Source organism: Rhinoraja longicauda, chromosome 11 (genome assembly GCF_053455715.1).
Source record: "Rhinoraja longicauda isolate Sanriku21f chromosome 11, sRhiLon1.1, whole genome shotgun sequence".
NCBI classification, from domain to species: Eukaryota; Metazoa; Chordata; class Chondrichthyes; order Rajiformes; family Arhynchobatidae; genus Rhinoraja; species Rhinoraja longicauda.
The window spans coordinates 58,766,585-58,792,347 of record NC_135963.1 but is presented as its reverse complement, the minus strand read 5'-3'; the positions used below and the strand labels follow the sequence as shown (position 1 = coordinate 58,792,347).

Sequence of the window (25,763 nt, the reverse complement as noted above, 5' to 3'; positions counted from 1 at the left end):
TCCTGTTAAAAGATTTCCAAAAAAGATCAGAAATACACAAATCTTCAATGTGAACCCAAAGAGCCAATTCTGGAGTGGAATGTATGGATCGGAAAGAACTGCAAATGCTGGGTTAAACCAAAGATAGACACGAAAAGCTGGAGTAACTCAGTGGGACAGGCAGCATCTCTGGAGAGAAGGAATGGGTGATATTTCAGATCTGAAGAAGGGTCTTGACCCAAAACGTCACCCATTCCTTCTCTCCAGAGATGCTGCCAGTCCCGCTGAGTTACCCCAGCATCTTGTGTCTACCTTCTCTCCAGAGATGCTACCTGTCCCGCTGAGTTACCCCAGCATTTTTGTGCCAATGTATGAAATTGTAAATGTACTGCCTCTTTAATTAGTTCCACTGAGCAAGATGGTAACCGAGGTGGTGCATTGAGTATAATGAAAGTCCAATTCGTGAGCAGCCCGCCCCATCAAAGGGCAATTATCTCCTCTTATGGCGAAGTCCTGCCCCCGGAGAGAGTCTCCACAGCACCTGATTGGCAAGTGGCAGTCGATGATGTCATGAAGTGATTGGGACTATGATAGCGATCTGGATGTGTCAGTCAGGAGGGGAATCCCGCACCAGCTCAGATTCATCTATTAACATCTGTACTGCTCGGCGTGCAAGGCGGAACGGAGTGACACAGTGTGCATTTATTTCGCTCTGTATATTCTCTACACCCCCCCCCCCCCCCTCTCTCTCTCTCCCTCTCTCTCTCTTGTTCTCCGCTGGGGGAGGGGCGGATTTCGGATCGAAGATGATGCAAAGTGCAACCAACATCACAGAGGGTCCCGGCAAAGGAGTTTCGCAGGTCTTGGGAGTCACAGTACAACGTAAGGACCCTTCGAGCGAGGATGCTTTATATTTTTCCTCCCCTCTCTCCCCCCCCCCAACACCCCCCCCCCCCTCCCTCCCTCCCTCCCCTAAACCTGTTCATACATCCCAGAATCAACCGAGCAGGAGGTTTGGTGCTGGGCCAAAGTGCAACGATTTGGTGGGAGCTGAGGGAGGGGAGGGGGTGAAGAAGTGGGAATGAAAGGCTTGTAGAAGTAGAGTAAAAAACGCCGAGCAAGGCAAGCAATTAGAACGCATTTGTGATCTGCAGTGTTGAAGAGGCCCAAATTATTAGGTGTGCTGGCTGTATTGGTGGCTGGAATTGTGTTACTGAGCTGTGCAGAGAAAGGGCGTGGGGTTGCAACTTTATCATTGGCAATGCCGGGTGGGTGGGTGGTGTGGGTGGTGTGGCGTGTTGGACCGTGGTCTCCGGTTCCATAAATCACCTGTTATTGAGTTACCCGGCTTCCAGGCGTGCCCGGCCGCCCGCCCGGCCGGACTCTCGCGTTGGACCGAGGATGTTGGCGCTTTAGGGGGCAGTGCGCTTGTTGAGATGCGCCCTCGGAGGATGCGTTCGCCGCACTGTGCGCTCAAATGGGAGCCAAGTGTGCAGTCTGGCCACGCCGCAAGGGAAACATCGTCATTTGTGCTGCAGACGCTTGTAAGCTGCACGCAGGCGGCGGTCAGCGAAGTGGCGGGGGCTGGAGAGTGTGTGTGGGGTGTGTGTGCGTGTGTGTGTGGGGTGTGTGTGCGTGTGTGTGTGGGTGTGTGTGTGTGTGAGAGACCCCAACACCTCCAGTCACCCCACACGGAGGCTACAGGACCATGTAACAAGGCGCTCCGCCGCTGGCCACGGCCCTGTCAGATACCAACACTGAAGAACACGGGCGATTCGCTTTGACTATTCATCTGCAGATTGTCGCAGGTTTAATCTGGTGTCGCCCAAGCCTCTCTCGTAGCTTTAGCGTGCCGTGATCCATGATCCATTTCCCATCTGAAGGAAGTACACATCTCAGAAAGGTTCCTTTTTTGTGAGGATTCCTCGGGTTTCTTTGAAGAATGGCTAAGATCTGGAGCGGAATATCCCCCCAGCTAGTTAGTTCTAACCAGACAAGGGTCAGCCGGTTGGGGAATTTTTAATTCCAATACATCGAGCCGACGGAAATAGGTATTTACTGAGTATTTGTAGCCAACGCGTTATCTATCCATTTCCCCGATTCTGTTTGGAAGGGCAGCGTTATTTCTTCACAGTCCACATAACCAGGCGACTTCTTTATATTAAGTTAGCTGCCAACTTTCGCCGGCACCTGTCCCAGCCCATACAACAAGGAGGAGATTAGGTGTAAGATCTCATCCATTCAAAGTCACCGACATCTCCCCAATTTGAGTGGTCCCTATATGGCCGCATCATGAATGGATGAAAACCAAATCTGAAATCTCAATCGTACTGCTGTTATTTATCGCCTGTCCTTCCAAAGTCATACCGTGGTCGCTGGTCGTACGCATAACGTATATTGGACAGTCAACCCATTTCCAATTCCAATTCCAATATTCATCTTACTGTAGATTATCTTCGTTTTGGACAACTTTACCCCCAAAACAACGGAGGTTTATGTTCATCTTTCATTTTTCTCTTTTTTTAAAATCTCTCAGTTCTACCTCCATGTGCTGCTGGCGGTACATTTAAATATATGTTTTTTATATCGCATGCTGCACTTTCTATGTTCCCACTTTGTAATGGCAAGTACTCCAATTGGAATTTGCAACCGCCAGGTATTTCAGTCTGCGCGATACTGTCTTGATATTATGGTGCTTTCAGGGCAAAGTCGAACTCAGTCAGTTCGTTGCTCTCCCCTGCCTTTCGAAAATCAGAAGCCAAGAATACAAAAAAACTCCCACTAATTCTGCAGGTTCCCTTATAGTTTTGCGAATTTAGAGTTGCCGCGTTCCATCTGAAACACAATGCGGTCTAAACACGCAAAATCACACTGGCGAGAAAAATATCTTAACCTATAACAGATGTAAATGTTTTCGGACCCCGGTTAATTAAATACAAATCCTATTAGTTCCAGTCACAATATTTAGCGTTATTTTGCAACGCCCTTTGAAATTCTATTGATGTATTTTATTGCTACACTGTCTTGTTGCAAAAGTATTTCTTTATTATTTTGTGCTGAGGTCTCTTTACAGTTGTGTGCGATGCATTTTCTGTTCTATCCATTCCATCCTCGCTCCGGTGTAAGGTCCAAACGCTCTTGTATCTCTGTCTGAAACAGGGTCCACAAAAGAAGTAAGAATGTAATTGTGTGGGGAGGAACTGCAGATGCTGGTTTATACCGTCGATAGACACAGAAAGCTGGAGTGACTCAGCGGGTCAGCCAGCATCTCCGGAGAAAGGGAATAGGTGAGGTTTCGGGCCGAGACACTTGCTGAGTTACTCCAGCACTTAGTGTCCTTTTCAGATATACCACACATAGGGACAATCAAATCAAACCCTCTCCACCCTATTCCTTTCCTCCAGATTCCTTCCTCTGCCTGTCCTCCTGAGTTACTCCAGCATTTTGCGTCTATCTTAAGAATGTCATTGTTCTGTTGGGAGTGGGACACATATGACAATAAAACACTTGATTCTTGACCCGAAACGTCCCCTGTCCATCCTCTCCACAGACAGCACTCCATGGGCTGCTCAATATTCCCAGCATCTACAGCTTCTGGTGTCTCCCGTATCCCTGACGGCTTGTTGACTTCTCTTTCTCTCTCTCTCTCTCCCTCTCACTCTTTCTCTCTCTCTCTCTCTCTCTACTTCGTAGAAATCCCACTGTGTGCCGGCTGCAACCAGCACATCCTGGATAAGTTCATCCTGAAGGTGCTGGACCGGTCTTGGCACAGCAAGTGCCTGAAATGTGCCGACTGTCAAGTGCAATTGGCCGACAAATGCTTCTCCAGAACAGGCAACGTCTACTGCAAGGAAGACTTCTTCAAGTGAGTTAACAAAGGCATGAATGGTCTTAGTGCTTGCGCGGGGTAGAGTTTGGGTTTAAGTTGCGGTTTATTATAATCACTTGGAACCTGACATGCCACAGCTCCATCTTTCCTTGATCGTCGTTGCTGGCTTTGATCTGTCTTTTTGCATATATTTCATTCATTTCTTCTTTGTACCCTTTCCTATCTCTCGTTTCCCTCTCCCCCGACTCTCGGTCTGAAGAAGGGTTTCAATCCCAAACGTCACCTATTCCTTTTCTCCAGAGATGCTGTCTGACCCGCTGAGTTACTCCAGCTTTTTGTGTCTATCTTCGGTTTAAACCAGCACCTGCAGTAGCACCTGCAGTTCCTTCCTACACATATACACACACACACACACATTATATACACATACATACTGATTCTTTTCCCGTTTATTATATTGTTTACCGTGTACTATGATCACATATTCTGGCGTGCTGCTGCAGAAATGCAAGGGGGCATATGCCAATAAAATACTCTTGACTCTTGAGTGTATGGAGACCATATAGACACAAGGAACTGCAGATGCTAGTTTACAAAAAAGACACAACATGCTGGATTAATTCAGCGACGGCAGGCAATCATTGATTAAAACAAAAACAACAGTATGATTACAATTAAAGAACAGTTGTTTAATTATCAGTTCTGCACCATTGTTGCAATGGGGCACCAGTAGAAATGCCCAGGAGTACTCTGTCATCGAATCCGTTGTCTTTGCTTCCTGACACCTTGGTTGATTCCCATTTTCCATCCCCAAACGAAGATGACTATCCTTTTGCGTGGGAACATCACATGCTGGTTTAAACGGAAGATCGACACAAAAAGCTGGAGTAACTCAGCGGGTCAGGCAGCGTCTCTGGAGAAAAGGAATAGGTGACGTTTCGGGTCGAGACCCTTCTTCAGACTGAGAGTCAGGGGGAAGGGAAACGAGAGATACAGACGGCGATAGAGGGACGTAGAACAAACGAATGAAAGACATGCAAAAAAAGTAACGGTAATAAAGGAAACAGGCCTTTGTGTTAGCTTTGTGTTTGGTGAGAACGAGTTCCAGGCAATGAGACTCAACAAGACGACTTTTAAGCTGGTACGACTTGGGTGGGGGAGGGACGGAGAGAGAGGGGATGTAAGGATTACATGAAGTTAGACAATATCCTTTTTTTTTCAGTCGCACGCACCAAATCTTGTTTCAGGTAAGTTCCTACTTCGGTCCCAAACGCATTGTTTCATACGGCCTTCCTCCTGTATGAGTGGACTTGTTAAATAAGTATTAATAATTGTATTACGAAATAGGACGTACGAGGGGGAGTAATTCAGTAGGTCTGGCAGCGTGTGGGGAAAGAGGTCCAGTCAGGGGTTAGGCTCCACTTCTTCCCTCGTCAGATTGTGAAACTAATATGTAGGGAGGAACTGCAGAGGCTGGATTATACCAAAGAGAAACACAAAACGCTGGAGTCACTCAGCAGGCCGGGCAGCATCTCTGGAGAGATGGAATGGGTGAATTTTCGGGTAGGAACTCTTCAGTCTGAAAAAAAGGGTTCCGACACGAAACATCGCCTATTCCTTTTCTCCAGAGATGCTGGGAAAATAATGTTCTAAGTTTGAATCATTACCCGAATCTTTTTTAAATTAAACTACCAAATAAACGTTCAATCCGATGCATTGATAGTGAATGACCATGTTTCAAGTCCGGGTGAGATGAACGCTTGCTACGTTAGTTGTTGCACCAGTTTGCAGTGCCTCTTGTCACAGTGTTCGGTGTGCGGGCCCTACAAATCCGTTCATCTGGAAAACCCAGAGACAAAAAGATGGTGTTAAGAATGGTGTTGGATTAAGGAGGGGCGGGATTAGTTAAACAAACCCACAACAAAGGGGGCGGAATGTAACCTGTCACAACGAAAGAAAAAGAGAACCCTTTTTTATCTGCGTGTAAAACAAGATTTGCGAGTCAATGGACGAGACTTGTCACTTTGTACTGGAGCAGAAGGGGACTATCAGGCACTTCTAGGGGGGAGATCCTATTTGATCCACCATTAAAGGTTATTATCAGATGCTTTATATTAATACCAGCGACAAATATAATGAGGATTGTATCAATATTCTGAGCAGTAAATGCTTAGAATTTAATGCGACAACTCGTTCGTTTGATACTATTTGTTGCAGTTGGGATCTGAGATCTCTCGCCCGAGTTTGGATTCCCCCTGATCTTTATTCATTAAAGGACGCCGTTGGGCCAACGGGCATGTATTCTTCGGTCTGCGGCACAATTAATCTCATGTAGAACAAATCTTGTGGCACAGTCACAGACCGGCAGCCTTTATGGTCAGTTTGAAAGCACCCCGAAAAGCTGATCGCAGCCTCTCCGGCAATCCTCTTCAGCTTTGACTGAAGTTATCCGGTGCGCGGGAACAAACATGAACGTTTCTGATAAGAGTGCAAACGATATCAACATGTTGTAAACACACACACACGCACACACACACACACACACACACACACACACACACACACACACACACACACACACACACACACACACACACACACACACACACACACACACACACACACACACACATTCACAAATAAAGACACAAACATATATAGATACATCCACACACATATACTAACGCACACACACGCACATATTCACACATAAATACAAATGCACACACGCACTGATATACACACATATAAAGACACACACATTCACACATAAACGTACACACACAGCCACACACATATATACATACACAAAGCCACACACGCACAAACGCAGAAACACACACACACACACACACACACACACACACACACATATGCATATACACACACACACACACACACGCACACACACACGCGCACACACACACACACACACACACACACACACACACACACACACACACACACACACACACACACACACACACACACACACACACACACACACACACACACACACACACACACACACACACACACACACACACAGAGAGAAGCAATTATGAAGACCGAAAACAACGGCAGCTATAATCTTGTACGAAGTGCCGGGGGAACTCAACGAGTCAGGCAGCAACTGTGGAGGGGGTGGACAGGCGACGTGTTGGGCCGACACCCTTCTTCCCAATCTTTCTCTCCCTTTCTGAAGAAGTATCTCAGCCCGAACGTCAGATGTCCATTCCCCCCACATATGCTGCCTGACCCGTCGCGTTCCTCCAGCACTTTTGCGTTTTGTGCTGAAAGCAATAGATGGACACATGTCGATGTAGTGTTGGTTATGAATAGAAACATTACAATTTAGTATGGATTTCTATTTTCAAATGCTGTTGACCGTAGAGCGGTAGCAAGGCGGTCTTGCTTATAAAATGAGAAGGCAGTGTGTGTTTGCAGGCTTGGCATTTGACAGCTGGTACATTGTGCGTGTGTGAGAGAGGGAGGGAGGGAGGGAGGGAGGGAGGGAGGGTGGGTAGTCAATGTCAATATCAGAAAGCGGTTGTTGCATCGAATACCCAACAAAAATGAACGAAAATTGGTCAGTAGAATGCTTAAGCGCGTTGATTTTACTGCACTATCTCCATATTTGGTTTTACTGTATAAATACACACCTTTTCAATTCATTTTGTTTTCCTAGCTTTGAGAGATAATGTAACCATTTATAATTTTAGTGCGATTGGTGGAATTTGTCCTTGCAATTCAAGTTGGGCATTCTGTCCTTGGGTTGTATATTTTTGGCCCTTTCTCTCTCTTGCATTTTTCCTTTCTATCGCGTTTGCATTTTGCCGACCCAGATAGAGCAGATTACCGACTGCCGGGTTTCCCAGCGCATTACACCGAAAAACGGGGACTTTAATCACCTCGCGATGCACACATCTGTTCACACTCAACCAAGCTGAAATCGCAGCCGATATCGGATTGAGGTTGAACGCAAGCAATGTGTGGAATGAATATATCTGTCCAACGCAGGGAATTGTAAATGAACGCGTTACCTGTAAAGACAACGCTTCCTATAAACGTGGGCAGGAATGACAGACCTTTTTGACAATTTAAACGGAACGGAAGAGCAGTCGGAATAGTCAGATTTTGTTTAACTCGTTTTGCATCTATATCGCAGTTTCCATACAGCCGCGACCGGCCTGTTAAATAGGGTTGGAATTTTCAAACGTTAAGTTCACCGTTAACCGCTATGTACCAAATAAATATTTAATTCGGAATGTTGTATTGTAGAATTTAACTCGGGCGGAATTTTTAATCGGGATGATTATTAAATTTAGTAAGTTATTTCTAATCTTGGGTGCCTTGCAATGGTGATTTTAATGGTTATTTAAACTATGCTGTCATTTAACTTCAGCGACGCCAAATTGCACACAACTTTAAATGGGTGACCTTCATTTAATATTAAACGATCTGAGTTTGAGTTATGATTGACTTTAACGGCTGAATCTTACATTAGATGGCTGGGTTTCTGAGCGCGGGTTAGGTACCTGATGCGGTTCATTAGAGTTAACACGAACTCAAAACCACTCGTTCAACCGCTTTGCAGCCCGTTATCGACGATTGCATTTTGAAGGAGTTATTACAGAATTATTATTTTAAATCTTAAGTGCATCGTTTGACGCGATATTCCAGAGAAAATATACATGTTCGTTCCGCGTTGCGCTCGTAGCATTCCGCCGTCATCTCTCAACTAATGCAACCAACTTCTAGTAAAATATATATTAGCACAATCCTCAAATTTAATGTTTGTATCTCGAACAAAAAAAAAAGAAAGGAAAACGAATTTATAAGACATGTTCATTTCTGCCGAGTTCGTTCTAATATATTTTGGATTCAAAAAGATCTCGACAAAACTGCTAATACAAAGTATGGCTTTGTATTATATATTACATAATATTGATATCATATAACGTATATAATATCATCTATATACGCATATATATGTTATATATAAAATATGTTATATTAGAAATAGCACATCATATATATATATATATATATATATATATATATAGATATATATATATATATATATATATCATTAATATATATCAGGCAGCATCTAGGAGAGAGGGAATGGGTGACGTTTCAGGTCAAGACCCTTCTTCAGACTTCTTCACTTGATATATATAAGATATATTTAAGATATAAATATAAAGTCTGAAGAAGGGTCTCGGCCCGAAACGTCACCCATTCCTTCTCTCCAGAGATGCTGCCTGTCCCGCTGAGTTACTCCAGCATTCTGTGATACCTTCGATTTGTACCAGCATCTGCAGTTATTTTCGTATATTAATATACATCACATATTATACTTATTATAATACAATATAAATTGTATTAATATATACATATATATATATATTATATATATATATTAAATGCAGATACAAAATGCTGGAGTAACTCAGCGGGACAGGCAGCATCTCTGGAGAGAAGGAGTGGGTGACGTTTCGGGCCGAGACCCTTCTTCGGACCTTATCTCTCTCTCTCTCTCTCTCTCTCTCTCTCTCTCTCTCTCTCTCTCTCTCTCTCTCTCTCTCTCTCTCTCTCTCTCTCTCTCTCTCTCTCTCTCTCTCTCTCTCTCTCTCTCTCTCTCTCTCTCTCTCTCTCTCTCTCTCTCTCTCTCTCTCTCTCTCTCTCTCTCTCTCTCTCTCTCTCTTTCTATATATATATATATACCTTATATTCTGAACCGTATATATGTGTGTATATGTGTTATATATAAAAGGTTCACACACACAGACAGACATATATATATGCGTCTACGCTCTATACGCCTTTGGAGTGTATAACCAGAGGCGCCTGGCTCACACCAACTGCGTGATACGTACGCTCCGCTCTGCTATGGATAGTGTGTAGAGCCAAAGCTATAGATAGTGTGTAACGCAGTTGGTGTGAGCCAGGCGCCTCTGGTTATACACTCCAAAGACGTACAGGTCTGTAGGTTAATTGGCTTGGTATAAATGTAAATTGTCCCTAGTGTGTGTCGGGTAGTGTTAATGTGTGGTGATCACTGGTCGGCGCGGACCCGGTGGGCCGAAGGGCCTATTTCCGCGCTGTATCTCTAAACTCAACTGAACTAAAATATATAGATATAAATTATACAATTATAATACAATATAAATAATATATATTGCATTATATATGTATAATTTACACTCTCTCTCTCTCTCTCTCTCTCTCTCTCTCTCTCTCTCTCTCTCTCTCTCTCTTCTCTCTCTCTCTCTCTCTCTCTCTCTCTCTCTCTCTCACACACACACACACACACACACACACATAAGAAGATAGACACACAATGCTGGCGTAACTCAGCGGGACAGGCAGCATCTCTGGAGAGAAGGAATGGGTGACATTTCAGGTCGAGTCCCTTCGCGAAACGTCACCCGTTCCTTCTCTCCAGAGATGCTGCCTGTCCCGCTGAGTTACTCCAGCATTTTGTGTCTATGTTCGGTTTAAACCATCATCTGCAGTTCCTTCCTACACATTTCGTCTGCTCCCCTTTGAATCTTCTCAGACAAAAAAACACGTTTAAAAATTACGATGACGAACGCCAGGGCGTTTGAATTTGAACCAAGTCTGGTGGTGCAAATCTCCGAGCGCTGCAGTGGGAATTCTGAGTGCCTGCTCTATCTGTGCCTCTCGTATTTGTTACGTTAAAAGCAGGAGAGGCATAAATAGGACAGACAGTCAGAATCTTTTTTTCCCCAGGATGGAAAAAAAATCAAATACCAGGGGGCATAGCTTTAAGGTATGAGGAACAAAGTTTAAAGATGTGTGCGGCAAGTTTTTTGACACAGTGCGTGGAACAGTGGTTGTGGTTGAGGCATTTTTAAAGACTTTTGGATAGACACATCTATATGCAGGGAATGGAGGGTTATGGGTCATGTGCAGGCGGGTAAGTGATGGTCTTGGCACCTTGTAGGGCACAGATATTGTGGTCCAAAGGGCCCGTTCCTGTGCTGTACTGTGTTCTATGTTCTATGTCTAACTGGACAAGTTAGTGTGTGGAGCCAGAGTAACGCAGTTGGTGTGAGCCTCTGGTTGGACATTGGCGGGCGGTCGAGGACCTCAATGCTTGGCAGAAGCATCCGAGAGTCCAGCAGAACGGAGGGACTAGTGAACGCACAATTATACACCCATATTGCACTTGCATGAACGCTCTTTGGAAATCATGGATGTATTACACGCGTGTAGTCTTCCCAATGCTGGAGGTTGTTACTTTCAAACCAGTTCTTCAGCTGAAGAAGGGTCTCGACCCGAAACGTCACCCACAACTTCCCTCCAGGGATGCTGCCTGACCCGCTGAGTTACTCCAGCACTCTGTGAAACGTCACCTATCCATGTTCTCCAGAGATGCTGCCTGACCCGCTGAGTTACTCTAGCTTTTTGTGTCTATCTTCGGTGTAAAGCATTTCCTTTCTACACATAGTACTTCAGCTCGGCGGACCTATATATTAATACCCATAAACTGCGGTGCAAACGGGGAGCGAATTCCGAAGCATTTTGTTGATCTTTTTGTTTTAAACCCTCACTGTTTTAAATCCATTGCATTTCTTTGACATTTGCACCGCACCCTTTCCTTAAACTTCACCTCAAGTCAAGTCAAGTTTATTTGTCACATACACATACACGATGTGCAGGGAAATGAAAGTGGCAATGCCTGCGGATTGTGCGCAAAAAATTACAATTACAGCATATAAATATAGTTAATAAAGTTAATATAGAGAAGACAAAATATAGTCCCTGGAGTGATAATAGTTAACAGTCCTGATGGCCTGTGGGAAGAAACTCCGTCTCATCCTCTCCGTTTTCACAGCGTGACAGCGGAGGCGTTTGCCTGACCGTAGCATCTGGAACAGTCCGTTGCTGGGGTGGTAGGGGTCCCTCATAATCTTGCTTGCTCTCGATCTCTAACTCTAACGTTCTCACTTGTCCGCGCTACTCAACTGTTTATCGGCAAGGCCAGCAGCAAAATCAAGGATGAGTCTCACCCTGGCCACTCCCATCTTCTCCCCTCTCCCATCGGGTACAAGGCACAGAAGTGTGAAAACGCACACCTCCAGATTCAGGGACAGTTTCTTCCCAGCTGTTATCAGGCAACTGAACCATCCTACCAAGTCAAGTCAAGTCAAGTCAATACAAGTTTATTTGTCACATGCCCATACACGATGTGCAGTTAAATGAAAATGGCAACGCCTGCGGATTGTGCAATTTTTTTTTTACAGTTACAGCATATAAATTAAAGTTAATACAGAGAAGACAAAATTTAGTCCCTGGAGAGCAGAGAGCAGCGCTGAACTACCATCTACCTCTTTGCTGACCCTCGGGCTTTGCTGGCTTTACCTTGCACTAAACGTTATTCCCTTGCCATGTATCTATACACCGTAAATGGCTCGATCATAATCATGTTTTGTCTTTCTGATGACTAGTTAGCACGCTACAAAAGCTTTTCACTGTACCTCGGTACACGTGACAATAAACGGAACTTATCTCTATTGACTGGTTTCAGGGCCAGTGAACGATGACTAATTGGAATGCAGCATGAAACAGGCCCTTCCATCATCGGTCACACTAGTTCCATGTTTATCACCACTTTGTCACCCAATTTGGCAATTTACAGAAGCCAATTAACCTACAAACCCTCATGTCTTTTGACATGATGTGGGAGGAAACCGGAGCACCCGGAGGAAACCCAGGCGGTCACAGGGGAAAGCGTACAAACTCCGTACAGAGAGACAGGTTGCTTCCTGTACCTCGTGCTAGTGAGGGCAGGAACAGGGAGATAGGGGGCCTGAATGTGTGGCTGGGGAGTTGGGAGGGAGCAGGGATTTAGATTTCTAGATCACTGGGATCTCTTCTGGGGCAGGGGTGACCTGTACAAAAGGGATGGGTTACACTGTAACTGGAGGAGGGCCGACATTCTGGCAGCAGGTTTGCTTGTGGTACACGGGTGGGCTTAAACTAAACAGTGGGGGGGGGGGGGGGGGGGGGACTCAACAACGTGGAAGCGAATGCGTGCAGTTAACGGGAAAGAGAGTGCAGGAAAGGTCACGTTTAAACTAACGGGGCAGGGGGATGGGAACCAATGCAAGGGGACAGAGGGACATAAAAGGAGGTCAGAAGCAAAAGGTAGAAGGGAAATAAGAAAAACAAAGCTGAAAGCTTTGTGCCTCAATGCGAGGAGCATTCGTAATAAGGTGGATGAATGGAATGTGCAGTTAGTAGTTAAGGAATATGATATAGTTGGAATTATGGAGACTTGGCTCCAGAGTGACCAAGGCTGGGAGCTAAACATGCAGGGGTATTCGATATTCAGGAAGGATAGACAGAAAGGAAGAGGAGGTGGGGTGGCATTGCTGGTTAAAGAGGAGATTAATGCAATAGCAAGGAGAGACATTAGCTTGGATGCTGTAGAATCGGTATGGGTAGAACTGTGAAATAGCCAAGGGCAGTAAACGCTTGTTGGAGTTGTGTACAGACCACCAAGCAGCAGTAGGGAGGTTGGGGATAGCAACAAGCAGGAGATTAGGGATGTGCGTAGCAAAGATACAGCAGTTATCAAGGGTGACTTTAATCTACATATAGATTGGGCCAACCAAACTGGAAGCAGTGCTGAGGAGGAGGATTTCCTGGAATGTATACGGGATGGGTTTTTAAACCAATATGACCAAGAACCGACTAGAGGACAGGCCATCCCAGACTAGGTATTGTGTAATGAGGAAGGATTAGTTAGCGATCTTGTTGTGCAAGGCCCCTTGGGCAACAGTGACCGTAATATGGTGGAATTCTGCATTAGGATGGAGAGTGACACAGTTAATTCAGAGACTAGGGTCCTGAACTCAAAGAAAGGAGACTTTGAAGGTTTTGAGATGGGAATTGGCTCGGATAGACTGGCAAATTATACTTAAAGGGTTGACGGCGGAGATGCAATGGCAAAGATTTAAAGACCGCATGAATGAACTCCAACAATTGTTCATCCCTGTCTGGCGACAAAATAAAACGGGGAAGGCGGTTCAACCGTGGCTAACGAGGGAAATCAAGGATAGTGTTAAATCCAAGGAAAAGGCATATAAATTGTCCAGAGGAAGCAGCAAACCAGAGGACTGGGAGACATTTAGAAAAACAGAGGAGGACAAAGGGGTTAAAAAGAGCATGAAAGAAAGCTTGCGGGGAATATAAAAACTGACTCTAAAAGGTTCTTTAGATATGTAAAAAGGAAAAGATTAGAGAAGACAAATGTAGATCTCTTACAGTCAGAGACAGGTGAATTTATAATGGGAAACAAGGAACTGGCAGAATTGTTAAATGAGTACTTTGGTTCTGTCTTCACTAAGGATGACACAAACAATTTCCCAGAAATACTAGTGGACCGAGGATCTAGTGGGAGGGAGGAACTGAAGGGAATCCACATTAGTCAGGAAATGGTGTTAGGTAAACTGTTGGGACTGAAGACGGATAAATCCGCAGGGCCTGATGGTCTGCATCCCAGAGTACTCAAGGAGGTGGCCCTAGAAATCGTGGATGCATTGGTGATCATTTTCCAATGTTCTTTCAACTCGGGATCAGTTCCTGTGGACTGGAGGGCAGCCAATGTAACCCCACTTTTAAAGAAAGGAGGGAGAGAGAAAACAGGGAATAAGAGACCAGTTAGCCTTACATCGCAGTGGGGAAGATGCTGGAGTCGATTATTAAAGATGTTATAGCAGCGCATTTGGAAAGCAGTGACAGGATTGGTCAAAGTCAGCATGGATTTATGAAAGGGAAATCATGCTTGACTAATCTTCTGAAATTTTTTTGAGCATGTAACAAGTAAAATGGATAAGGGAGAGCCAGTGGATGTGGTGTATCTGGACTTTCAAAAAGCCTTTGACAAGGTCCCACACAAGAGACGAGTGTCCAAAATTAGAGCACATGGTATTGGGGGTAGGGTATTGACATGGATAGAGAGCTGGTTGGCAGACAGGAAGCAAAGAGTAGGAATTAACGGGTCCTTTTCAGAATGGCAGGCAGTGACTAGTGGGGTGCCGCAAGGATCGGTGCTGGGACCCCATTTATTTACAATATCTACTGTATTAACAATTTAGATGAGGGAATTAAATGTAACATCTCCAAGTTTGCGGATGACACAAAGCTGGGTGGCAGTGTGAGCTGCGAGGAGGAAGCTATGAGGTTGCAGGGTGACTTGGATAGGTTAGGTGAGTGGGCAGATGCATGGCAGATGCAGTATAATGTGAATAAATGTGAGGTTATCCACTTTGGTGGCAAGAACAGGAAGGCAGCTTATTATCTGAATGGTGTCAGATTAGGAAAAGGAGAGGAGCAACGAGACCTGGGTGTCCTTGTACATCAGTCATTGAAAGTAAGCATGCAGGTACAGGAGGCAGTGAAAAAGCAAATGGCATGTTGGCCTTCATTGCGAGAGGATTTGAGTTTAGGAGCAAGGAGGTCCTACTGCAGTTATACAGGGCTCTGGTGAGACTGCACCTGGAGTATTGTGTGCAGTTTTGGTCTAATTTGAGGAAGGACATTATTGCTATTGAGGGAGTGCAGCGTAGGTTCACCAGGTTAATTCCCGGCATGGCGGGACTGACATATGATGAAAGAATTGGGCTTGTATACACTGGAATTTAGAAGGATGAGAGGGGATCTTATAGGAACATATAAAATTCTTTAAAGATTGGACAGGCTAAATGTAGGAAAAATGTTTCCGATGTTTGGGGAGTCCAGAACCAGGAGTCACAGTTTTAGAATAAGCCATAATCTCAGCCATTTAGGACTGAGATGAGGAAAAACATCTTCACCCAGAGAGTTGTGAATCTGTGGAATTCTCTGCCACAGAAGGCAGTGGAGGCCAATTCACTGGATGTTTTCAAGAGAGAGTTAGATTTACCTGTTAGGGCTAAAGGAATCAAGGGGTATGGGGAGAAGGCAGGAACGGGGTACTGATTTTAGATGATCAGCCATGATCATATTGAATGGCGGTGTTGGCTCAAAGGGCCAAATGGCCTCCTGCACCTATGTTTCTATGTTTCTTCCCAAGATCAGGATCGAACCCAGGTCTCCAACATTTGTGAGGCAGCAACTCTACCAGGTGCTCCACTATCGAGATGGATTCAAAATTTGAGGCATTCATTCAGATAATGAAATTGCAAGCCCCATTAGAATTTCATAAGAATAGTCTGGACTTGAAACCTCATCTATTCCTTTTCTACAGAGATGCTGCCTGTCCCGCTAAGTTACTCCAACATTTTGTGTCTATCTTCGGTGTAAATCTGCAACTGCAGTTCCTTCCTACACAGAATTTTATAAGAGTTGAGAGAAAACATAGCAAAAGTTCCAGAACTAATATGGCAGGTTTCTGTGCCCAGAGCATTATTGGCAATGGCGTAAGGGAGATCATGTGCTTTTTGGCATAAGGGAGATCATGCACTTTTCAAACAAGTGTTAATGTAAACAGTAATGTAATGGAAATTTAAAGAAAGCCTGCATATGCAGGAAACCCGAGATAAAGTAGAAAACACCCAGAAGATTGGACAGCATCTGTGGAAGAGAAATAGGGTTAATGTTACAGATAGAGGAGCATTTGTTTTATAAAAGAAAAGTAAACTACAGATGCTGGTTTTTACCAAAAATAGACACAAAATGCTGGAGTAACTCAGCGGGTCAGGCAGCACCTCTGGTGAACATGGATAGGTGACGTTTCACAGAGTGCTGGAGTAACTGAGCGGGTCAGGCAGCATCTCTGGAGAACATGGATAGGTGACGTTTCACAGAGTGCTGGAATAACTCAGCGGGTCAGGCAGCTTCTCTGGAGAACATGGCTAGGTGACGTTTCACAGAGTGCTGGAGTAACTCAGCGGGTCAGGCAGCATCTCTGGAGAACATGGATGGGTGACGTTTCACAGAGTGCTGGAGTAACTCAGCGGGTCAGGCAGCATCTCTGGAGAACATGGATAGGCGACGTTTTGGGTCGGGACACTTCTTCAAACCCATTTGTTTTGTTTGTTGATACAGATAGTTGTAGACTTCTTCCATTAAAATGTGTGCTGGAAGTAAATTTGAATCTTTTTTTTGGCCAAGTATATAACTTTAGAGGGAAAAGCCCACAGTGCTGTTTGAGAATTTGTGTGCAAGACATAGCACTTGAGCCAAAATTGAGAAGGGTACCAACATGTATTTTTTCACAAAATGCTGGAGTAACTCAGCAGGTCAGGCAGCATCTCAGGAGAGAAGGAATGGGTGATGTTTCGGGTCGAGACACTTCTTCAGACTGATATCAGGGGGGCGGGACAAAGGAAGGATATAGGTGGAGACAGGAAGATAGAGGGAGAACTGGGAAGGGGGAGGGGAAGAGAGGGACAGAGGAACTATCTAAAATTGGAGAAGTCAATGTTCATACCGCTGGGCTTGCAAGCTGCCCAAGCGAAATATGAGGTGCTTTTCCTCCAATTGCTGGTGGGCCTCACTATGGCACTGGAGGAGGCCCATGACAGAAAGGTCAGACTGGGAGTGGGAAGGGGAGTTGAAGTGCTCAGCCACTGGGAGATCAGGTTGGTTGAGGCGGACTGAGCGAAGGTGTTGAGCGAAACGATCGCCGAGCCTGCGTTTGGATTCGCCAATGTAAATGTTGACATCTAGAGCAGCGGATACAATAGATGAGGTTGGAGGAGGTGCAGGTGAACCTCTGTCTCACCTGGAAAGACTGTTTGGGTCCTTGGATGCAGTTGAGGGGGGAGGTAAAGGGACAGGTGTTGGGAGTTGAGGGGGGAGGTAAAGTTTTGGTTTAGCAACATGTATTTTTAGTCATTCAGACCTCTAATGTGACCAGATGGTTTGAATTGAATGAAAGATGCAGCATGGAAGCAGGCCCTTCGGCCCACCAAGACCATGCTAAACATTGATCACCCATACACACTAGTTCTATGTAATAGCAATTCCTCATCCACTCCCTACGCACAAGGGGGTAATTAATCTACAAAGGTGCACATCTTTAGGAAGTGGGAGGTAACCAGAGCAACTGGAGGAAACCCACGCGATTACAGAGAGAATGTGCACATCACACTGGTGCAGCGGTAGAGTTGCTGCCTTGCAGTGCTTGCAGCGCCAGAGACCTAGGTCCCATCCCGAGTATGGGTGCTGTCAGTACGTTCTCCCCGTGACCTGCGTGGGTTTTCTCCGAGATCGTCGGTTTCCTCCCACACTCCAAAGACGTACAGGTTTGTAGTCTGTAGGTTAATTGGCTGGGTATAAGTGTAAATTGCCCCCTCGTGTGTGTAGGGTAGTGTTAGTGTGCAGGGGTTGCTGGTCGGTGTGGACTCAGTGGGCCAAAGGTCCTGTTATCATGCTGTATCTCTAAACTAAACTAAACTCCACACAGACAGCACCGAGGTCAGGATCAAACCCGGGTCCCTTGGCGTTGTGAGGCAGCAGCTCCACCAGTTGTGCCCCTCTACAGAGATGCTGCACAGTGGCGCAGCGGCAGTGTTGCTGCCTTACAGCGAATGCAGCGCCGGAGACTCAGGTTCGATCCTGACTAGGGGGGCCGTCTGTACGGAGTTTGTACGTTCTCCCCGTGACCTGCGTGGGTTTTCTCCGAGATCTTCGGTTTCCTCCCACACTCCAAAGACGTGCAGGTTTGTAGGTTATTTGACTGGGTAAATGTAAAAATTGTCCCTAGTGTGTGTAGGATAGTGTTAATGTGCAGGGATCGCTGGGCGGCGCGGACTCGGTGGGCCGAAGGGCCTGTTTCCGCGCTGTATCTCTAAAAAAAATCTAAAAAATCTAAATGTTGGCAAGTGTTGTGACGTGGTCATGAAATTAGCAGCTAAAGCTCAGAATCATTGAGTGTGAATTTACGTATTTCAGTTAACAAATATTAAACAATTCTGTAATTGTTTAATTAAACAGTTCTGTAAATTGTTCCGTGTGGGAATGGATGACAAAGCGGAATAAACATGGAACTGACGTGACTGTTTGAGATCTGTGTTGTTCACTGGTCCTGAAACCAGTCAACAGAGATAGTCACACAAATGGTAGTAGGTGTGTGGAACAAGCTGTCAGAGGAGGTAGTTGAGGCTGGGACTATCCCATCTTTTAAGAAGCAGTTAGACAGGTACATGGTTGGACAGGGTTGGAGGGATATGGACCAAACGCAGGCAGGTGGGACTAGTGTAGCTGGGACATGTTGGCCGGAGTGGGCAAGTTGGGCCGAAGGTACTGTTTCCACATTGTATCACACTATGAGTCTACAGAGTGAGTTGTGCGGACTGCGGGAACGAAAGTGTGTGAAGTTTAAGAAATATTAAACATTAAATGGAATCAGTGTTGCGAATGGAGATACCAGGGGCACGAAGTTCATGGGATATTAAAGGCTTCTTGCGAGCTGTATCCAAATATAGGATAGAATCAGATTGTCTTTAACAGATGTCTAAGTACAGCTGCAAAGCTGTTTACGGAAAGGCGGTGGGATTTTCGACTTTGTTTTCAGTAGAGAATATGTAGAAGTGAACAAGTAATGATGAGCTTATAGACAACATTCTAACATGTTCGGAACAATATTGCAGGGCACACTGTAGGCAGTCTATTGAGGTTTTAGAGATACTGTAAAGCAGATTGTCTAAGATGAGCATATGGTGAAAGACTAAAAATGGGCACATTTTTATTGCAACAATGCAGATTATTTTAGAGACATAATGGCTGCCTTTGAATGTATCCAAAGGTAAGATAGAATCAGGTTGTTTTTAATAGGGGCCTAAATCAAGGGGTTGCATGTATGAGATTAACAGTAAATTTACAGCAGGATTTATAAGGAGACTTAAGAGGATGTGAAGCACTTTTCCAGGGTTAAGGCAGAAGCTGTGCGTACAATCAAGATTATCTTGGAACAGCCGATGACAGGACGAAGCTGCACAGTGGCGCAGCGGTAGAGTTACTGCCTTACAGTAACAACCACCCAGGCTCAATCCTCACCTTGGGCACTGCCTTTATGGAGTTTGTACGTTCTCCCTGTAACCACGTGGGTTTTCTCTGGGTGCTCCAGTTTCCTCCCACATACCAAAGATGCGCAGGTTTCGAGGTTAAACTTTGATTTAAACCAGCATCTGCAGTTCTTTCCTACTCACAAGGTTTAGAGGGATATGGTCCAAATGCAGGCAGGTGGGACAAGGGTAGAAGGGGCATGTTGGTCAGCATGGGAAAGATGGGCCGAAGGGCCTGTTTCTATGCTATTTGGCTCAATGACAATGATTCACAACCTTTTGGAGTAATGAACGTCCTTCTCACCTTGCACCTAAATGGCCAACTACCTCTTAAGTTTATACCCCAGGGGGCAACATGGTGATTCAGCAGTAGAGTTGCTACCTTACAGCAGCAGAGTCCAGGGTTCGATCCTGACTACAGGTGTTGTCTGTATGGAGTTTGTACGTTCTCCCTGTGACTGAGTGAATTTTCTCCGGGTGCTCTGGTTTCCTCCCACACTCCAAAGACGTGCAGGTTTGTAGGTTAATTGCCTTCAGTAAAAATTGTAAATTGTTCCTAGTGTGTAGGATAGTGTTAGTGTATAGGGTGATCGCTGATCGGTACGGACTCAGTGAGCTGAAGGGCCTGTTTCTGCGCTGTATCTCTAACTATTAAAGTAAACTAAACTCAGGGTACAGCCTTAAAAAATGGGTTGAAGGGAACTAAAACTAAAAGTGTAACTAAACATCATTACCACTGTACATGAAGGCAGTTGTTGGCTTTTGCAGTTGGTTCACCTTGTTTCCATGTGATAAGTCCCTGTGTTTTTGTACTAATTTGCTTTGCCCTAGTCTATCTGGGCCGTGATTCTTGACTTACATTACAATTGTCAGCATCTCGTCTCAAGATATAAGTTAGCAATTCAGCATTTATTACCACTCCAGATCCGCCATGATTTCCTTTTATGGAACTCTGTTCTCCACAGATGGGTTCAGCGAGGAGGCTCAGCGGGTTCTATGGGAGGGGCTGCTGATTATAGATAGAGGGGTGGTTGAACAGCTTGATGACCCCTTATCATTGGAGGAGTTGACTGGTGCCCTGCACCAGCTCAGGAGGGGTAAGTCCCCTGGGCTGGATGGGCTGACGGTTGAGTTTGTTAGAGCCTTCTGGGATGTCCTGGGGGGTGACTACATGAATGTTCTGGGGGAGAGCCTGGCGACCGGGGAGATGCCCCTCTCGTGGCGCAGGGCAGTCGTTGTCCTGCTGCCCAAGAAGGGCGAACTCCGCTTGTTGAAGAACTGGCGCCCGGTCTCTCTCCTCTGTACAGAATATAAAGTCTTTGCACAGGACTCTGCGGAGGTACATGTACGCGGAGCACCCTCCCAGGTGGCACGCTCTGGCCACGTATTTTTTCCACCAGGGCCATTGCCTAAGGGGGGTTTGGCGGCTCCCGGTGGCGGGCATCAGTCGACCCGCCACTCGGGACATGCCAAGCGTCTACTGCGATGTGTTGAGAGTGAGGAATTTAGTCATCTTCAGTCAGCGCGTTGCTCCTCAGGGGGAGGGTGGTGTTGTGACTGTGAGGGGGGCCCGGGGAGCGGCGTGTGCTTGGAGTGATTCCGGCCGATCTTGCCCCCGCTCCGCCGGAACTGCTCATCGGGCCCAGGCTCCGGAATATTTCCCGGGAGCCGGCCCCGCACAACTTGAGCCGCCTCTCCCAGATGCCCAGCGTGCCGTTCCATGATGTAGGCAGACGTTTACTGTATAGGATGCTCCTGCACACTCTGCACCTCCTCGCCTTCGTCTTCCGTCCGGATAGGCCCTGGCGATCCGTGTTGCCACCTGAGGGCGGGGGTGGTCCCCTGTGGAGGTCTCTCTGCAAGGGAGTCCTCCCCCTTTACATCGGGGACCTGGGGTGGAGAGTGTTGCACAGAGCCGTTGTGTGTAATAAATGTTTGAGCCGGTTCACGGACTCGCCGGCCGCTTGTATTTTCTGCGGCGAGGAAAAGTCCGTGTTCCACATGTGCATGGTGTGTGGGGTTCCAGGTGTACATGGAGTGTGTGGGGGTCCACGTGTACATGGAGTGTGTGGGGGTCCACGTGTACATGGAGTGTGTGAGGTTGCTGCCCCTGTATGAGTATCTGAAGGGGTTGCTCCTCAGGTTGTGGCTGCATTTCAGTCCCACGATCCTGGTGTTTGGGCTCGGGGCTGGGAGAGGGGAGGGAGGGCTGGTCGGGAGGGTGGGATCTCCCTGTCGGTTTGCTCCTGGGCCTGGCCAAGATGGCCAGTCGTGGGTCCAGGCAGTGGGCGGTCGATGGTCACAACAGAGTCGGCTGCCTGCCCCTCTTCCGGGCCTACGTCCGTGCTCGCGTGCCTCTGGAGAGGGAACACGCGGTGTCCACGGGGAATCTGAGGCCTTCCGTGGGCGCTGGTCGCCGCGGGGGGACGAGGCCATTGTAGATAGAGATTGCACCATTGTACTGTGATGATTGATTGATGTATTGTGACCATTGAGTGTTTATTTACTCTTTGGCACACTGTGTTATGTACTTGTTGATAAAGTCCTTGGAATGGGAAAAAAAGGGGAGAGAGAAGGTGGGGAAGAGATAGTCTGTCCACCTCTATCTCTCCGTCCACCTTCCCTCTGTCTCTCTCTCAGTTTTAAACTCGTCTCCCCCCGTATCTCTGCCTCTCTCCTCTCTCACATTCTCTCAGTCTGCCGCATCTTTCTCACCCTGGTTGTGCTCTCTGCATCCCCCCATCCTCTCTCTCCCCATATCCCCTCTCTCCCCGTATCCCCTCTCTCCCCGTATCCCCTCTCTCCCCGTATCCCCTCTCTCCCCGTATCCCCTCTCTCCCCGTATCCCCTCTCTCCCCGTATCCCCTCTCTCCCCTCCCTCCCTGTCAGCCCATCTCCTTTCCCCCACTCCCCATGTCTTTGTCACTTGGTCCCCTTTTCCCACTCTCCCCCTCATCTCTTCCTCCCTCTCTTCCATATCTTTCCCTTTCCCATTTAGAACGGAGATGAGGAAAGTGTTTTTCAGTCAGAGAGTTGTAAATCTGTGGAATTCTCTGCCTCAGAAGGCAGTGGAGGCCAATTCTCTGGATGCTTTCAAGAGAGAGCTCTTAAGGATAGCGGAGTCAGGGGATATGGGGAGAAGGCAGGAACGGGGTACTGATTGTGAATGATCAGCCATGATCACATTGAATGGCGGTGCTGGCTCAAAGGGCCGAATGGCCCACTCCTGCACCTATTGTCTATTGAATTGGCATTTACCCAACCATATTTTTGTGCAATTCTTGAAACTTAAGGACAATTATTAATATTACTATGGTACATCAATATAGAATAAGAAAATAACTGCAGATGCTGGTACAAATCGAAGGTATTTATTCACAAAATGCTGGAGTAACTCAGCAGGTCAGGCAGCATCTTGGGAGAGAAGGAATGGGCGACGTTTCGGGTCGAGACCCTTCTTCAGACTTGACCTGCTGAGTTACTCCAGCAATGTAGAATGTTCAGTTTAGTTTATTGTCATGTGCAGTGAAAACCTTTTGTTGCGTGCAATCCAGTCAGCGGAAAGACAATCCATGATTACAATCGAGCCACTTACAGTGTATAGGTAGAGATTTAAGAGTGTGGAGCGATTGTAATATGTGATTGTAGATCTGCTTCTGTGGCTAGCACGCAAATAGCCACCTGGGTTGGGCGCCATCTTGGAGAATTGGTCTCAGACTCCATAGTACACCAAGGTATGGTGTCATGAAATGTTCAGGCAGCATCTCGGAGAGAGGGAATGGGTGATATTTCGGGTCGAGTCCCTTCTTCAGACCTGACCTGCTGAGTGACTCCAGCATTTTGTGATACCTTCGATTTGTACCAGCATCTGCAGTTATTTTCCTACGTGAAATGTTCAGTATTCCTACAGTATAGTAATTTACCATTTTATGGTATCACCGCCAACTTTTCATTATGATACGTCACTCATGCATTTTTCACAGTTGTTGTAGAATAATTATATACTGTATCAATGTCGCTATAATAAATTTGATGCCTGCAACTGAAATATTCACTCTCCCTGTGTACATCAATGTGCTGTGTCATAGAAACGCTTATGTTCCTGTACTAACAAGGAACTGCAGATGTCTAATACACAAAAGGACGTTTCACAGAGTGCTGGAGTAACTCAGCGGGTCAGGCAGCATCTCTGGAGAATATGGATAGGTGACATTTCAGGTCAAGACCCTTCTTCAGTTTGATTCAAGTGTGTGGACCTGAAACGTCAGCTATCCATGTTCTCCGGAGTTGCTGCCTGACCCGCTGAGTTTCTCCAGCACTCTGTCGCGGGGATTGGGTCGGCCCGCTGCGTACCTTTCACCGTCCGGCGCGGCCTGGAACGTGGCAAGTACAACAGCCTGACCGCGGGAGAAGACGGCAGGGGAAGACACCTGTGGCTTTAAACTAAGTAGTGGGGGGGAGGGGTTAACAAATTGTGAATATGAAGATGAGGTAAAAGGGAATACAGGAGATATTGCAAAAGACTCTAGGAAGAATGGGAACAGAAGTTCCAGAGCGGAAAAGAAATTAAGGGCAGGGCCAATTGTGAACGATGTGAGAGGGGAGGTAAATACAGAAGTTAAAGTGTTGTACTTAAATGCGCGTAGTATAAAAAATAAAGTGGATGAGCTTGAGGCTCAGTTAGTCATGGGCAAGTATGATGTTGTAGGGATCACTGAGACATGGCTACAAGAGGACCAGGGCTGGGAACTGAATATTCAGGGGTACACAACGTATAGAAAAGACAGACAGGTGGGCAGAGGGGGTGGGGTTGCTATGATGGTAAGGAATGATATTCATTCCCTTGCAAGGGGTGACATAGAATCAGGAGATGTTGAATCAGTATGGATAGAAATGAGAAATTGTAAGGGTAAAAAGACCCTAATGGGAGTTATCTCTAGGCCCCCAAACAGTAGCCTCGACTTAGGGTGCAAGTTAAATCAGGAGATAAAATTGGCGTGTCAAAAATGTAATGCTACGGTGGTTATGGGAGATTTCAACATGCAGGTAGACTGGGAAAATCAGGTTGGAAATGGACCCCAGGAAAGAGAGTTTGTAGAGTGCCTTCGAGATGGATTCTTAGAACAGCTTGTACTGGAGCCTACCAGGGAGAAGGCAATTCTGGATTTAGTGTTGTGTAATGATCCTGATCTGGTAAGGGGACTAGAGGTAAAAGAGCCATTAGGAGGCAGTGATCACAACATGATAAGTTTTACTCTGCAAATGGAAAGGCAGAAGGGAAAATCGGAAGTGTCGGTATTGCAGTATAGCAAAGGGGATTACAGAGGCATGAGGCGGGAGCTGGCCAAAATTGATTGGAAGGAGGCCCTAGCAGGGAAGACGGTAGAACAGCAATGGCAGGTATTCCTGGGAATAATGCAGAGGTTGCAGGATCAATTTATTCCAAAGAGGTGGAAAGACTCTAAGGGGAGTAAGAGACACCTGTGGCTGACAAGGGAAGTCAGGGACAGCATAAAAATTAAGGAGAGGAAGTATAACATAGCAAAGAAGAGTGGGAAGACAGAGGATTGGGACTCTTTTAAAGAGCAACAAAAGTTAACTAAAAAGGCAATACGAGGAGAAAAGATGAGGTACGAGGGTAAACTAGCCAATAATATAAAGGAGGATAGCAAAAGTTTTTTTAGGTACGTGAAGAGGAAAAAAATAGTCAAGGCAAATGTGGGTCCCTTGAAGACAGAAGCAGGGGAATTTATTATGGGGAACAAAGAAATGGCAGACGAGTTAAACCGTTACTTTGGATCTGTCTTCACTGAGGAAGATACACACAATCTCCCAAATGTTCTAGGGGCTGGAGAACCTAGGGTGATGGAGGAACTGAAGGAAATCCACATTAGGCAGGAAATGGTTTTGGGTAGACTGATGGGACT

The 25,763-nt window shown here is 46.1% G+C and overlaps 1 protein-coding gene across 1 annotated transcript in view; it reads left to right on the top strand.

The window, feature by feature from the left end:
• The first annotated feature begins 785 nt into the window (after positions 1-785).
• lhx4 (LIM homeobox 4) overlaps positions 786-25,763 on the top strand; it is an 86,718-nt gene continuing 61,740 nt past the window's right edge. Inside the window, exons 1-2 of the mRNA XM_078408064.1 lie at positions 786-861; positions 3,673-3,844. Of these exons, the coding sequence (XP_078264190.1) occupies positions 786-861; positions 3,673-3,844 (248 nt within the window). The remainder of the gene's footprint in view (positions 862-3,672; positions 3,845-25,763) is intronic.